Source organism: Macaca nemestrina, chromosome 18, assembly GCF_043159975.1.
Source record: "Macaca nemestrina isolate mMacNem1 chromosome 18, mMacNem.hap1, whole genome shotgun sequence".
Lineage (NCBI taxonomy): Eukaryota > Metazoa > Chordata > Mammalia > Primates > Cercopithecidae > Macaca > Macaca nemestrina.
This window is the reverse complement of record NC_092142.1, coordinates 17,506,602-17,522,055: the sequence shown is the minus strand read 5'-3', so window position 1 is coordinate 17,522,055 and position 15,454 is coordinate 17,506,602. Positions and strand designations below refer to the sequence as shown.

At 47.2% G+C, this 15,454-nt stretch overlaps 1 protein-coding gene and 1 long non-coding RNA gene across 2 annotated transcripts in view; one reads left to right on the top strand and one right to left on the bottom strand.

The window, feature by feature from the left end:
• LOC105464264 (uncharacterized) overlaps positions 1-15,454 on the top strand; it is a 114,234-nt gene that overhangs the window by 86,041 nt on the left and 12,739 nt on the right. The gene's annotated exons all lie outside the window — the stretch shown is intronic.
• LOC105464267 (xylosyltransferase 1) overlaps positions 237-15,454 on the bottom strand; it is a 368,404-nt gene continuing 353,186 nt past the window's right edge. Inside the window, exons 11-12 of the mRNA XM_011711985.3 lie at positions 11,536-11,869; positions 237-3,245 (exon numbers count right to left, since the gene is read on the bottom strand). Of these exons, the coding sequence (XP_011710287.2) occupies positions 2,923-3,245; positions 11,536-11,869 (657 nt within the window). The 3' untranslated portion in view covers positions 237-2,922. The remainder of the gene's footprint in view (positions 3,246-11,535; positions 11,870-15,454) is intronic.

Sequence of the window (15,454 nt, the reverse complement as noted above, 5' to 3'; positions counted from 1 at the left end):
CAAGGCCCACTGTTAAGCCTTCCTGAGCTTCCAGGGACCTCGTCACTGGCTCCCTGCAGGCTGTAATAGGTTTCCAGAGACCATGGCCCTATGCTTTTGAAATCTTCCACAACCCAAGCTCCAGGCTGTCTGACAATGGCCTCCAGCAAATAAATCATTCTCAGGCAGGTTAAAAAAAAATTTTTCCCTAGAAAAAACATCCTCTTTTCTCAAATCATGCTGGGCTTTGTTTGGGATTTTCCTTTTTTTTTTTTTTTTAAACCAAATGTAATATCTGCAACCTTATTCTCTGGTCTCTAATAACATTAGAGAAGGCAGAGGAATACTATGTGTGACTTCTCAGCTCTCCAAATTAGCTGTGGTGAGGAAGAAATGAAGTCACAGGAAAAAGGGAAGGGTCCCCAGAGTCAGCCAACTCTGCCATTTCTCCACTTGTTCCAGGATAAAACCAAAAAAAGGCAGACATGTTAGTGGGTGCAGGAGGGACCCCCATCTTGACGTCCGCAAGTTCACATTATGCGCAGGGACTTGCCACTGCTGAGTCCCCAAAGCCACTGCAAATAACGCTGCAAACACAAAGCACTAGTGGCCCAGCAAAGAGGGTGAAAGGGAAGTTCCTGAAGTGGCTTCAGCAGCCCCAGGGAAACCCTGGCCAGAGGCAGAGGCCGGGAGCAGAAAGAGGATGTGGTACCCAGCTTCTGGCCACCATAGAGTCTGTAAAAGAGATCATAGGGGCTTTCTGAGAAAAGTACCGTGAGATCCCTAGAATCGCTGTTGAGAATGACTATCTCCTGGACTCTGCTGCCTGGATCTGATGACCCTCTTCCTAAGATGGATCTCGCTCAAAGGAGCCTGTTTCCCTCCATTAAGGTCACATGGATGCCCATGATTAGATGGGCCATGGTAAGGCATCCACGGAGCAAGCAGGGATGGCCCAAGCTCTCTGCAGCTAGCACATTCCCCACCCACCCTCCAAGCTTTCTGCCTGTTACCTCCTCGTGCCTGTGGCGGGGGGTGAGTGGGGGGAGGATGGGAGGCTCAGGAATTCCAATACTCTTGGGATCCGAGAGAGAGATGAGGCTGACACTCTGTATAAGGAAAAAGTGAGGCTTCAATGGTCTCCAAGGCACCCCACTCAAAGCCAGTGGAAGATGCCGGTTGGAGCTTTCTTGGCATGGTGTTCAATGCCCCTGCTTTTACTCTGAGGAGGAGGAGGATGGGGGGTAGACGCAGAGAAAGATAAACCAAGAGAGAGACACCAGAGGGTGGGAAAAGGGGCCTTTTGTGAATAAAGGCAGCTTCAGTTAGTAAGATAATATAATTGACAAGCTGCAAAAACAGCACCTACTAATTAGTCATTGACTAAAACATATAAATAATAAATATCTAAAGTGACCCTTCTCTACATCCTCCATTGCTAACAGGACATCCTGCTTTGCGAGGTTTGGGATGGGGCAAGCACAAAACGAAGGGCAGCCCCTTCAAACCTATGCTGGAGAGAAGTGTCAGGACTGGCTCTCCATGGGAAGGGCAGATGGCTACCAGCGGTGAGCCCTTTTTCCAAGGGAATCCCACCATTCAGGCGAGATGGGATTACAGGAGCAAGGGACGCCTCCTGCGAAGGGCTCTCCTGGTGAACAGGGATGACACTCCAGGGGGCTCGTGGCAGGGAAACCTTTTGGGTTTCTGATAACTCAAACACTTGAATCATACTGTTTTTCGTTGTTTAAATAACCTTCCCACTTGTATGTTGCATGTCCCATTGAGCCTGTTGGCCCCTTGGATTAGGAAGGGCATGAAATTAAAAACCAAATCTGAAATGCTATTTCCTGGACGGGAAAAGTCTGGTTCATGCGGTTTGGTCACTCCCAACAGCACCGGCGTGCAACTGACAAAGGGTTTGTGTGTCTGACCTCAGAACAGAAGGGCTCTGGCAGGGGATGGGTGCTGCTATGCTATCTAGCTCAGGAGTTTTGCTCCAAGCATTGCTTTGTGAGTTTCATGGTCACAGCCATCAAAGTTCCCATTTTCAAGGATCAAAGAAGGTCATGGTCTTGAGTTTGGTGCTCACAAACATCATCCTATTTCTGCTACTTTGTGTGGCAGCCTTGAGGGAAGGAGGCCTAGACCCCTGGACAGGTGGCAGTTGCACTTGTGGCTGGACCTTGGCCATGCCACATCAAAAGGCTTTCCCACTTACCTAGTTACTAAGGAGAATAGCTCAACCCAAGGAGGGCCACTGAGAGGCTCAGAGCTCTCCTAAGGCTGCAGTCTCCATGAGAAAGGGACCACGACCAAGGCTGGCACAAAAGTCCCTCAGCCAAGGGAGGAGCAGAAAGATGAACCAAAGGGCGGGGCTGGAGTTTGAACCCATGGTTGGTCTGGGCAGTGCTTGTCAAACTGGCATTTGCAGAGCCCTTGGGTTCTGAAGAGGTACCGTAGGAGATACCCTGGGCAAGGGAACCAACCGGAGGGCTGAGCTTTGGGAAGGGAGCCTTGTACTCTTGAGCTTCAACCAGAGCAGCTTGCATTTCGTCCGCACCCTGAACTCCACTTATGACTGTGCTCAGTAAACAAAAGTTCTGCTGCTCAAAATAAAAGTTTCAAAATCACTCGTCTGGGGGTGGGGTGGGTCACTGGACGGGGAAGACAAGGAACCTGTAGGACTTGAGGATCAACCAGAAGAGGTGAGACCGTCACAGTGCAGGGACTGAGTCGTCCCACCCGCAGCTTGCCAAAGGCAGGTTGTTGGCTGATCCTGCTTTGACCTGCTGACCTTCCCTTTCCATCATTCTATGGCCAGGAGAGACCCATTCTCAGAGGGTGCCCCCCGCAGGGTGGGAGGCCAGGGTTCAGGCCCCACAACCCCTCTGGCTGCTTTCCTGTTGAGATCCTGCTGTGGCCCACTCCTTGTGCCCAGTGCTACCTGAGCCGGCCATCAGGTTTGACCGCCCCCAGCTCCGACTTGGGGTCAGGGCTGAAGGAGCTCCAGGCCGTCTGGCTGCAGATCTGCATGACCCGGCAGGCCGTGGGGCCCGTGGCACAGATGTCCATGGCAGTCCACATCCCGCCCACCAACGAGTCCAGCCATCCCTCCAGCACTGTGCCCGCGGAGGCTGCGTTCCTCCGTGCCTGCTCCACCTGGGCGGGGCTGATGGGCAGGCTGAGGACGGGGTTCAGGCTCTGGAAGCTTTGCTCCATGTAGGCGTTGCGGAGGGGCCCATTGTGCAGCTTCAGTGCCTCCTCTGAAAGACAAAGGGAGCAATTTGAGGATTAGAACAGCCACCAGTAGGATGCCTACTCATACTTCACCCTGTGCCTGGTGCTGCACTGGGCATCATGCATCGCCTCATTTAATTCACATGACAATCTCATGAGGAAGTTCTTTTAGCAGTCCCATTTCACAGCTGAGAAAACTGAGCCCGTAAGGACAGAGCCCACTCTGTACAGGGCATGGTGCATGCCTTTATTCATTCAACACATGTTTACAGAGCACCTTTGATAGCAGACACTGGTTCAGCCAATACATATTTTTAAGCACCTACATTGTGCCAGGCATTCAGTCAACACATATTTACTAAACACCCATGGTCTGCAAGGCACTGTGTCATTTGATCAAGGTATATTAAGTATCTATTAGGTACCAGGATCTATTCTAGGTGCTGGAGCAAACCAGATAGGAAGGTTAAGATCCAGTGGAGGGAGAACAACAACAAAGAAATAAACAAGTAGATAAATAAGGTTATTTCAGGCAGTGGTAAGTGTCACAAAAACAAACAAAAAAAAAAACAAAAAAAAACAAAAAACCAGAGTATTGAGAGAAGAGGGTTGGCAAACTGCAGCCCTTGGACCTAATGTGGCCTGTGTTTGTAAATCAAGTTTTATTGGAACATGGCTTTGCCCATGTATTTGCATATTGTCTATGGCTGCTTTTGTGCTACCAGAGCTGAGTACTTGAGACAGAGACTGTATTTTACCCAACAAGCTGAAAATATTTTGTATCTAGCCCTTTACAAAAAAAGTTTGCTGACCCCTGGGTTAGAGAGTGACAGGGTGTTTGTTTATGTTAGACAAGGTGGGTAGGGGAGACCTCTCTGGGGAGGTGACATCTGAGCTGAGTGTCGATTAACATACAGATCCTGGGGAAGAGAATTCTGGGCAGAGGGAATAGCAAGTGCAAATCTGAATTAAGCCTCTTTCCCCCAAATCACACAGATGCTGAGTGTTGCAGCCAAAGTCCGTACCCAGGTCTGTTTGGGGAGCCCAGATCTCAGCTGCTGAGTGTCCACCTTGTACTCTGCATAAGTTGGATTTCTGCTTCCTAGAAGCCTAAGACAGGGTGCATGAACTGACCACAGCACAATCACTCTGGAAGTATGAAGTTTGAACCTGGTTGAGGCGGGGTGGGAGTTCGAAGTAGCTCTCAGAACAGTGCTGCCTTGCTGGGCCCCTCCTATGTGCCAGTCACTTTGTGAAGCACTTCATACAAAAGCCCAGGTACTACAGATGCAAAGCCGTCTGGTTTTGCATCCCCATGTCCAACATACCAGGTGTGTGACTTCTGACCTCCATGCCTTGTACCTCAGTTTCCTCATCAATAAAATGGGTAAAGTACTAATACCTTCCTTCTCACTTGGTGAGGCTTAAATGGGCTGACTCATATAAAGTGTTTACAAATGACACCTAGCATATACTAAGTGCTGGGAAAAGCTTAGCTAGTGATACGGTTTGGCTATGTCCCCACCCAAATCTCACCTTGAATTGCAGCTCCCATAATCCCCACTTGTTGTGAGAGGGACCTGGTGGAAGGTAATTGAATCATGGTGGGTTTTTCCCATGCTGTTCCTGTGATAGTGAATAAGTCTAATGAGATCCGTTGGGTTTTTTTAAAGGGGAGTTCCCCTGCACAGGTGCTCTTGCCTGCCACCATGTAAGATGTGCCTTTGCTTCTCCTTTGCCTTCCGTCATGATTGTGAGGCCTCCCTGACCATGTGGAACTGCGAGTCCCTTAAACTTCTTACCTTTATAGGTTACCCAGTCTCAGGTATGTCATTATTAGCAGCATGAGAACAGACAAATACAGCTAGGATTAATTACTGTTGATATTAGTCCATAATCCTCACATACCTAAAAAACTAGGGGGGCTGGTTTTATCATCCCTATTTTACAGATGGGGAAACAGAGGCAGCGGGAGTTAGAGACAGATCTGGGGTTAAATCCAGGACAGACTAACTCCAAAGGCAGTGCTTATCACTCACCATGTTATTCTACTGCTCAGGGTCATCGCCAAGGTCTGATATTTCACTCATGCAAAAATTCAAACAATTGGGCCAGGCATGGTGGCTCACACCTGTAATCCCAGAACTTTGGGAGGCTGAGGCAGGTGGATCACTTGAGGTCAGGAGTTCGAGACCAGCCTGGCCAACATGGTGAAACCCTGTCTCTACTAAAAATACAAAAATAAGCCAGGTGTGGTAGCTGGTGCCTATAATCCTAGCTACTTGGGAGGGTAAGGCAGGAGAATTGTTTGAACCTGGGAGGCAGAGGTTGCAGTGAGCCAAGACCACACCATTGCACCCCAGCCTGGTTGATAGAGTGAGACTCCATCTCAAAAAAAGAAAAAATTCAAAAAATTGCAACTTCAGGCATAAATGGGTTAAACAGTAACATTTACATGAGAGGGACTATTACTACCTCCCAGGGCTTCACAATGGGGAAACAGGAAGTATAGCAATTTGGGGTGAAGGAAAGAAGGTATACACTTCTGTTATTTGTAATATTTTGAAGACATTCACATTCATTGCTTGCTTTATTGCTTAGTAGAAGCACATATTTTTTTATTTTATTTTTTTAGAACAGCTGGCCAATAAGTCTGATGAGTTGTGCTTTACCAAATCAGGTTTTGCAAGAGCTGAGATAGCTAGGATTATAAGAAACCTTCCAAGATGATTGCAATGTTCAGAAGACAGTGCTTCCTGTTTGCCTGACAGCAGCTGCCACCACCAAAGGTGCCCAGGATAGCCTGGATGATTAACAAGTGTCCAGAGTAGGCAAGAAGAAGGAAGAAAGACCATATGCTTACCCTTCTAAAAGCAATGAGAATAGCAGATGAATTCAAAATACGCCTTGACTAACACAGACAAGATCGTCATTTCTTTAATTCCCAATGCCCTAGGAAGCAAAAGGGTTGGGTTCTGTGGTTTGGATGGGCACAAGTGGGAGGAAGGAGGTGAGCCATCATCGAGCACATCCTCTGTCTTGCAAGGGTTTAGCAAAGCTGCTTTCTCTCATGGTAGTTAGGAGCCACTGTGTTTGGAAGTCTGGTCCTAACCCATCTTTCTCTAATACAGGGTAGGGTGGGTAGCTCCAGCCCCACCTGCCAGGAGAACAGGGCCTGCCGTCTTTGGTGCAGGCCCTAATTCCTCTATCAGAGCCTCTCAGCCCTCCATTCTGCAGAGTAAGAAAGTGGAGAATGAGGAGATACCGAAACTGACAAAAGGCAGGACATTCAAAGGGAAAAGAACATCTAACAAATACGCGAACACTGGGAACCAAACATTGTGGTTGATGGAAAAAACCCTTATGAGAAATGAGGTTAATGTGGGAAACGCTATTACAATATTAGCTTGCGATGCTCGTCTCTATAATTAAATTTTCCTCAATTCCACCTCATCGGATTTCTTGCGATTACCAGGGATGCATCAATAGAAAATTACTCTTGATGAATCATTTTACAAATTGCATTGCTCCCACCTTCGTGTTCACTGTCATTCATTGGAATATCGCTAACAAATACAATTACCGAGGACAGGAAGGCTGCTCTCGGTGGGGGTAAAATGACCCCTGGGTTATCCTGGGTGTGTGTGGGGAGATCCCTGCCTTCCTTAGAAACTCTAGAAGAAAACACTGGAAAAATCAGGACCCCATGAATGGCCCCCAGGCTACTCTACTGGCATGGGTGTGTATTCAGGAGCACTGCTTCGTTCTGTCCAGCAGGTGTACCTGAAGCAGCGAAGACACAGCCGTTTACCCCCCTCTCCTCCATGTCTGGCATTGGAAATCCTTAGGGATGCTAAAGATGTGAACTTGATCAAGAAGGAACCTAAGACCTCTAAGAGGGTGGGATTGGGCCTGGCCAGCTCTGGAGGGGCTTTCTTTTGCCTGGTTCATAGGGGAAGAAGGAGCAGGCTTCCAGCTCAAGAAAACATGGGTCTCTATCTTTCTGCTTTCTCTGCACAAAGAGCAGAAGCTGAGCCTTCACTTTGAGACTCCTATGATAGAGGACTGATTGATTGATTTTTTTTGAGAGGGAGTCTCGCTCTTGTTGCCCAGGCTGGAGTGCACTGGTGTCATCTCAGCTCACCGCAACCTCCACCTCCTGGGTTCAAGCGATTCTGCCTCAGCCTCCCGAGTAGCTGGGATCACAGGCACGCATCACCACGCCTGGCTAATTTTGTATTTTTAGTAGAGACAGGGTTTCTCCATGTTGGTCAGGCTGGTCTCGAATTCCTGACCTCAGGTGATCTGCCCACCTCAGCCTCCCAAAGTGCTGGGATTACAGGCGTGAGCCACCGTGTCTGGCCTATTTACTTATTGTTTTGGAGATAGAGTCTTGCTGTGTCACCCAGGCTAGAGTGCAGTGGTATGATCTTGGCTCACTGCAACCTCTGCCTCCTGGGTTTAAGCGATTCTCATGCCTCAGCCTCCTGAGTAGCTGGGGTTACAGGCACCTGCCACCATGCCTGGCTAATTGTTTGTACTTTTAGGAGAGACGGGGTTTCACCACATTGGCCAGGCTGGTCTTGAACTCCTGACCTCAAGTTCACCTCAGGCTCCTAAAGAGCTGGGATTACAGGCGTGAGCCACTGCACCCAGCCGTGATAGTGGTTTTTGTCCATGGTTCTGGGCCCAGAACTCCTGTAACCCTTGTTACAGTCTTTTGTTACATGTTGGGCACTTTAGGACTCAGGAAATAGAATCTCTCTCTGTCTGGCCTCCTCCTGTCCCCCTTCTCCTGCCCAATGCCAGAGTCTAATCAGATTGTGGGTGATAGGACTCTCATTCCAGAGAGGGCCCCGACACACACCCTGGAGGAAGGAATTATTGCACAGAGAGGCCAAGGAGAATCTGAACAGACAGGCCTTGCTGGGTTAGGTCAGACCCTTTTTGTCCAATCACATTTTGACGCAGTTGTCACGCTTCAATCATAGGTAACCAATGAAGTTTTCATAAAAGGCCCAAAGGATAGGGTTTGAGGAGCTTCTGGAGAGCTGAACACATGGTAGCTTCTTCACAGGAAAGTGAGGAAGAAGTTATCCACCTGCCGGGAGGATGGGTACCCCAATGCCATGGGGACAGAAGCTCCTGCACTCAGGGCCCTTCTAGACCTTGCCCTCTGTATAGCTTCATCTGGCTGTTTATCTGTATCCCTTAAAATATCTTTCATAATAAACCAATAAACGTAAGTGTTTCCCTGAGTTCTGTGAGCTGCTCTAGCAGAGTAATTGAGCCCAAAGAGGGGGTTGTGGGAACCCCAATTTGAAACCACTTGGTCAGAAGTTCCAGAGGCCCAGACTTGAGATTAGCGGGCAGGAGGGGGTGGTCTTACGGCACTGAGCCCTCACTCTGTGGTGTCTGATGCTACCTCTGGGTGGAGAATGTTGGAACTGAACTGGGGGATACCCAGTTGGCGTCCACTGCAGAACGGATTGCTTGCTTGCCGATGGGGAAAATTCCCCTACGTATTTTGCTGTCATGGAAGTCTTCTGTGTTGATTATGGCAGTGTGAGAGCAGAGGAAAAAGTGGTTTGAGAGCTTTTCCCAAACAACTCCTTTGCTGGGACTCCAGGCACCTCCTCCCCACTGCTGTGTTCCCATCCCCTTGCGTCATTAGCTAAAGGGCACCCAATCCAGAACTCTTTGAAGCTAACAGGCTGTAATGCATTTCTGGTTTTTGAGTTTGTGATCTGTTAGATGGACATGAACAATTCCAAATATAGAGAGACCCAAACATCCTGTTTCTAAAAGTTTGTGTTATAGATGTGCCTACACAGGGACATACAATTTTATGTTTAAGATTCTTCCTTGTCGGGGCTGGGTGTGGTGGGTGGCTCATGCTTGTAATCCCAGCTCTTTGGGTTGCCGAGGTGGGAGGGTTAGTTAGAGCCAGGAGTTTGAGACCAGCCAGGACAACACAGTGAGACCACACCCCTACAAAAATAGTAAAAAAAAAAAAAAACAAAAAAAAAAACAGCCGGGCATGGTGGCACACTCCGGTAGTCTCAGCTACTTAAGAGGCTGAGGTGAAAGAATTACTTGAGCCCAGGAGCTTGACGCTGCAGTAAGCTTGGACTGCATGACTGCACTCCAGCCTAGGCAAAAGAGCTAGACCTACATTCCTTTTTTTTTTTTTTTTTTTTTTTTGAGATAGAACCTCACTCTGTCACCCAAGTGGAGTGCAGTGGCATGACTTTGGCTCACCCACCTCCCAGGTTCAAGCGATTCTCATGCCTCAGCCTCCCAAGTAGCTGGGACTACAGGTGTGTGCCACCACACCCGGCTAATTTTTGTATTTTTAGTAGAGACAGGGTTTCACCATGTTGGCCAGGCTGGTCTCGAACTCCTGGCCTCAGGTGATCTACCTGCCTCGTAATCCTAGCACTCTGGGAGGCCAGGTATGAGCCATGGCACCAAGCCAACCTCAGTTACTTTAAAAAAAAAAAAAAAAAAAAAAAAAAAAAGACTTTTCCTTGCAGTATTATCAACAACATCATTATCATCATCAACAACAAAAACTTATGTGTTCACCAATAGGGGAACAGATACGTTGTGGTTCTTTAACCCAGTGGAATATCATGTAGCTGGTAGCTTCATATATACTGACTTAGAAAGTTAAAAAAAAAAAAAAGCAATCTTACAGTACAAAATGTATGATTTCATTTTTTAAATAGATCAAAGGTTTTGTGATTTATGATGTGTGTTATGTTTATGCTTTAAAAGTATTGAAAAACTTCTAAAAGGATTCACACCAAACTGTTGGCAGTGGTTTCTCTAGAGGTAGGATCTGAGCAGGGAGAAAGACTTTCCCCTTAATAAAAGGAGGTGAAAAGAGGGGAAATAGAAGTATAAACGTAAACCCTTTGAATGGACAAAGAAAAAAGGCGGGTTAGGAACCGACATCCCAGTCCCTGTTCTCCATGGGGATGGAAACCCTGACCTGAATTTCGTGTTAATTTCGTGTTTCATTTCCTAACAGCTGCCTTTGACACATGAAATAAGATACTGTTGACTTTGCCTGTTTTTGAACTTGACAGAAATGCATCATAATGATTTATCTATGATATTTCCCCCTCAACACTATGTTTTAGGGACTCATCCAAGCCAACACATGCCATGCTTTACTGATATTCACTGCTGCCTAATATTCCATTGTATGAACAGACAGCCAATTGCTTTTCCTTTCCAGTGTCAGACAATCAGACTGTTTCTGGTTTTGTGCTATTAAGAATAACTCTCATGTGAGCATTTCTGTACAAGTCTCTAGAGCCTATACCTGGGAGTGAAATGTCTATTGTAGGGTGTGTGTATGTTCAGCTTTACTAGGAGATACTAAACCATTTTCTAAACTCATCTCATCTTAGCACTTCACCCTCCCACTAGCACTGCATGAATGCCTGTTACTCCTAGCCTTAGTAACACAGGTTCTTATCTAACTGTCACGCATTTCCCAATAATATGGGTATGAAGTGGAACCTCTCTTTGCTTTAAATTTTCATTTCTCTGGGCTGAACATCTTTTTCTGGGTGAGGGCCATTCATGTTCTCTCCTTCATTTTTTTCCTCTATTGGTGGAGGAGGGTTGGTGGGTTTTTTTTTTTTTTTTTTGGAAAGAGCCAGATAGTAAGTATTGCTTTGTAGGCCATGCAGTCTCTGTCACAACGATTCAGTTCTGCCACTGTAGCTCTAAAGCAGAAGCAGGCAACGTGTAAATGAATGAGCATGGCGACTGTGTTCCAATAAAACTTTATTTACAAAAACAGGTAGTGGGCTGGAATGGCCAACTTCTGATTAATGGCATTTCTTTATAAATTCTGAAGATGAGTACTTTAAAAAAAATGTAGCAAGTATCTTCCACTATTAGGTGGTTCATCTTTTCCACCTGGTGTATCATATTTTTGATGAACAGAAATTCCTGTTCTGGATTTTTAAAAATAGTCAACAAGATTTGCTGATCCTTAATACCTGCCTGGGCGTATTTCCCAGCTTGTCTTCACCATGATCTAGGCCTTCTGGAAGTTCAGTGGGAGAACATCTAACAAATAGGTATCTAATACCTGCACAGATGACATCTCAGTGTGCAGGTAGGAAATTAGATGGTTCTCTAGGGAAACGCAGAGAAAAGTACTGAGAGCAAGGAGTGCCGTTCTGCAAGGACGCTGCTTGCCCTACATCTGAGCAGTGCTGCCTACCAACACCAGAGACCCTCAGGTTCCCGAGGAAGGAATATTTTCCCCACAGAGATGCTGGGAGTACTCACCCGGTTTGATGGGCTGCCTGTTGGAGAAGGTCAGAGGCGCAACGAGGAATTTGGTCTCTGCAACTGGCACCCAGTGGTGGAGAATTTTCACTGTCCAGACCCCAGGCCTCAGGGGCAAGTTCAAAGGGGGCTTGTAGTGCGTGAATTCGGCAGTGGACTCAATCAGGATGTCATAGGTGGCTGCGATGACGTTGACGGGATCCACCCAAATGACGGTCACGGTCACGTTGGGCCCCTTCCCCCACTTCTGCATACCCACCGGCTCATCCATGGGCCCCAGGAGACCCCCAAAGTTGCGGAACAGCCGCTCCTTGGCATCCCAGTCAGTGCCGACCTAAAACAGGGGAGTGAATTCTGAAGTCACTGGGCCTGAACTAGGGTGCTAGGTCTCAGAAAGGCCTAGGATCCCCTGTGTTAGCTTTCATATACCCATTTTACAGATGAAGAAACTGAGGCTCCAACTAAGTCACCTGCTCAAGGTTGCACAGCTTATAAGCAGAAGATCTGGGATCTGGACTCGGTCTGAAGGATCACAAGGCCTGTGGTCCTTTTATTTAAACCACTGGGCCTCCTGTGCCTGGTGTATGGCGTGTGCTTTGAAAAGAAAACCAAACATGGACTGAATGACTGACTGACTGACTGACTGAATGAATGAATGAATGCCTTGCTTGCAGGCCATTCCACAGAAACATACATCCTGCCACTCAACAGGTATAGCTAGTTTCCACTTCCATCCTTGGTTTTCCAAATCACACACCTCCACTGTGTGCAACGGTTCTGAACAAGAATAAAGGTTATGTTATTACAGCTGCTCTATCATACGCTAGAGACCCTGAGCATTGCCTGTCATCTACGGGGGTTCAAATAGGTTTCCTAGGAAGAGACAGCTCTGGCTTTCCCAAGGCACCTAGAGCTGGAACGTAAGCACGAGAGTCATCCTGCGATCCTTCCTTCCTGCCAGCCAGCTGGGGATGTGTGCGGCTGTGACCCACCGCAATCCTCTCTGGGCTTCCCTCCTTCCACTTGTGCCACCTGCAATTTCTTCTATATCCTGTAGTCAGAAAGGCCTTGTAAAATGTCCTCTTACTGCTGCCCCCAGGCTTCTTAGTGCACTCAGAGTCTGAGCTTGCCCCGTCCTCCAACTCCATGACCCCCTCCCCATCTTTCTCCAGGATGCCTTGTTTTAGCCACCTCAATCAAGGCAGGTTCATTTCCAGCTCAGCATTCCCGCACCATCTGCCCTGTGTGGAATACGCCTTGCTTGCACGGCCAGCCCCTTATGTCTAAAGCTGCCTCACAGAGTCTTTACCTGACCACTCCCTCCACCCCAAATTTCAAATGGACCTTCAGTCAATCTGTGCCATTCCCTACCGCTTTATTTTCTTCCTACCACTGGTATAAGCACTATCTCAGAGTTGTCTGTTGATGTATTTATTCCTTATCTCCTCCAGCTGTAATGTAAGCTCTGTGTGAACGGGGGCTTTACCTAGCAGGTTCTCTGCTCTTTCTTGGTGCCTACTACCATGTTTAGTACACAGTAGGTGCTCGAGCAATGTTTGTTGAACGAACGGGTGAATGGCTTGACCAAAAAATGAATGAACTCGGGAGATTCCTGACAATGAGCTTTGTTGCTATTTCAAATCAAATTAAATCAGGGGTCGTCTAATTTGAAAAAAGAGATCTCCCCCAGGTGGATTAATTTAGTGGTTTTGAGGACACAGCATGTAGGCATGTTGGGGCAAATAACGGGTACAGTATGAGCTTGCACTGCCTCTGTTGTCTTCCCATAATTAGCATCTCTAATGTGCGTGTGCACGAAGGTCGGGTGTGGATACACACACCTACATTCTGAGATTTCCTATGTGCAGGGGAAATAGGAGCTGATCTAGTTTCTCATTGTTCTTGCAAGAGTTACCATGTCAGTCCATTCTTTACCCAGGGTACAGAGCTCCACTGCTAATATTTGCTGAGGGATTACAGTGTGCCAGGCAGACATGTCCACTCATTTGATACTCCCAAATCCATAAAGGGGAGACCCTTGTCATTATCTTCACTTTACAGATGTGGAAACTGAGTCTCAGCGAAGTGAGATAACTCGCTATGGTCAGAGGGGGCAGAGCCAGCATGGGAACCCAGGAAGTCCAACCCCAGAGGCTGCATTCTCATCCACTATGCTACATATTGCCTCCCATTCATTAATTCATTCACTCTCTGTCATTCATTCACCCAACACATATAAACCGAATCCCTACTGCCTACCAGGGGTGACTGCCATCCGTGTACACTCACTGGCACATATCTTGCTTTCAGTTTTCATCAGGACAGAGACTAAAGATTAGGACTAAGAAAGTATCCTGAGGGCCAGGCGCGGTGGCTCAAGCCTGTAATTCCAGCACTTTGGGAGGTCGAGGTGGGTGGATCACAAGATCAGGAGTTTGAGACCAGCCTGGCCAATATGGTGAAACCCCGTCTTTACTAAAAATACAAAAATTAGCCAGGAGTGGTGGCGGACGCCTGTAGTCCCAGCTACTCAGGAGGCTGAGGCAGGAGAATCGCTTGAACCCAGGAGGTGAAGGTTGTAGTGAGCCGAGATCAGGCCACTGCACTCCAGCCTGGGAGCCAGAGCAAGACTCCGTCTCAAAAAAAAAAAAAAAAAAAAAAAAAAAGCATCCTGAGAGTAACAGAGGTAGTTACCGCTCTGACGTTCCTGCAGGGGCTGCCGTCCCTCCCAGACTTATGAAATCTTGGTATTTTTCTACTACCCTGTGGATCAGCAGGGACCAGCACCTTCTGTCCCCTCGCCCCTGCCCTGGTGCCTAGCAAAGTGCCCAGAACACAGTAGAAATTAAAAGGATACTATTTCTTGAAGGAATAAATGAATGATCAACAGGATTCAGTTCAGACCTTGAAAGGTCTATGGAGATTTCTCTAAAGAAGCCCGATTTCTATTTTCCTACTTATAACCGCTTTCAGCAACGCCTGGTTTGTAAGTCCAGTTTCTCACCTCTCCTGGAGACCTTTTTGGTTTGGCTCCAGCTTCACCTCTGTCATCTCTATCCCTCTCCCTCCCTTCCACTCGCTCCTTGCTCCAGGCCACCCTGGGTTACTCTCAGCACCTCGTTCTGAAGGGCTCTCTGTTTCCTCTTGATCTTCTGGCCATGATCCGCCTGTTCTCTGGACCGGTCTACCTTTCCCAGCGTCGTCCTAGCCAGCTCAAACTTCTTGTCTAGGTTTTGGCTCAGGTATCACCTCTACTCAGAAGTCTTTCCTGGACAGAGGCACCACTGAGGTACATCTCTAAGCATTTGATCATCAGAGCTTTTCTCCTCACCCCCACAGTACTGCATGTTTTAATTTATAGGTATCTCTCTCTCTCCAGCTCTAGACTGTTAACTCCATGAGGGCAGGGCTTGCTCACCAACATGTCTCTAGTGTCTGAAACAGTGCTGAGCATAGAGTAGATGCTCAATATATCTCTATTTCTATATCTATCTACTGTAGATGTTCAATATCTCTATAGAGATCTAGAAATAGAGATATATTGAGCACCTATTGTCTATTGATCAACTGATGATCTATGTAGATTGATCATCTACTTACGTGTTTATCATCTATCTCTATTAATCTGTCTCATTAATCAGTCAACTCTATTCTACCCATCAATGATCTGTCCATCTGTTTACCTATTAATCTATCCACCCATCTATCTGTCTGTTAATCATCTATCTATGTATCACCTGTCTATCAATCTATCTTGAACACATACTGAATGAGTAGGGACTGAACACATGGACTTCCCTCCACGCACTAGTTTCCAACAGATACTAACAAAACAGATGAATGGCCACAAAACTACTTTAGGGTCATATTTAAGGAAGAGATTTTTCACCAGTTAGGGGAAGATGGGAACCCTCCAGAA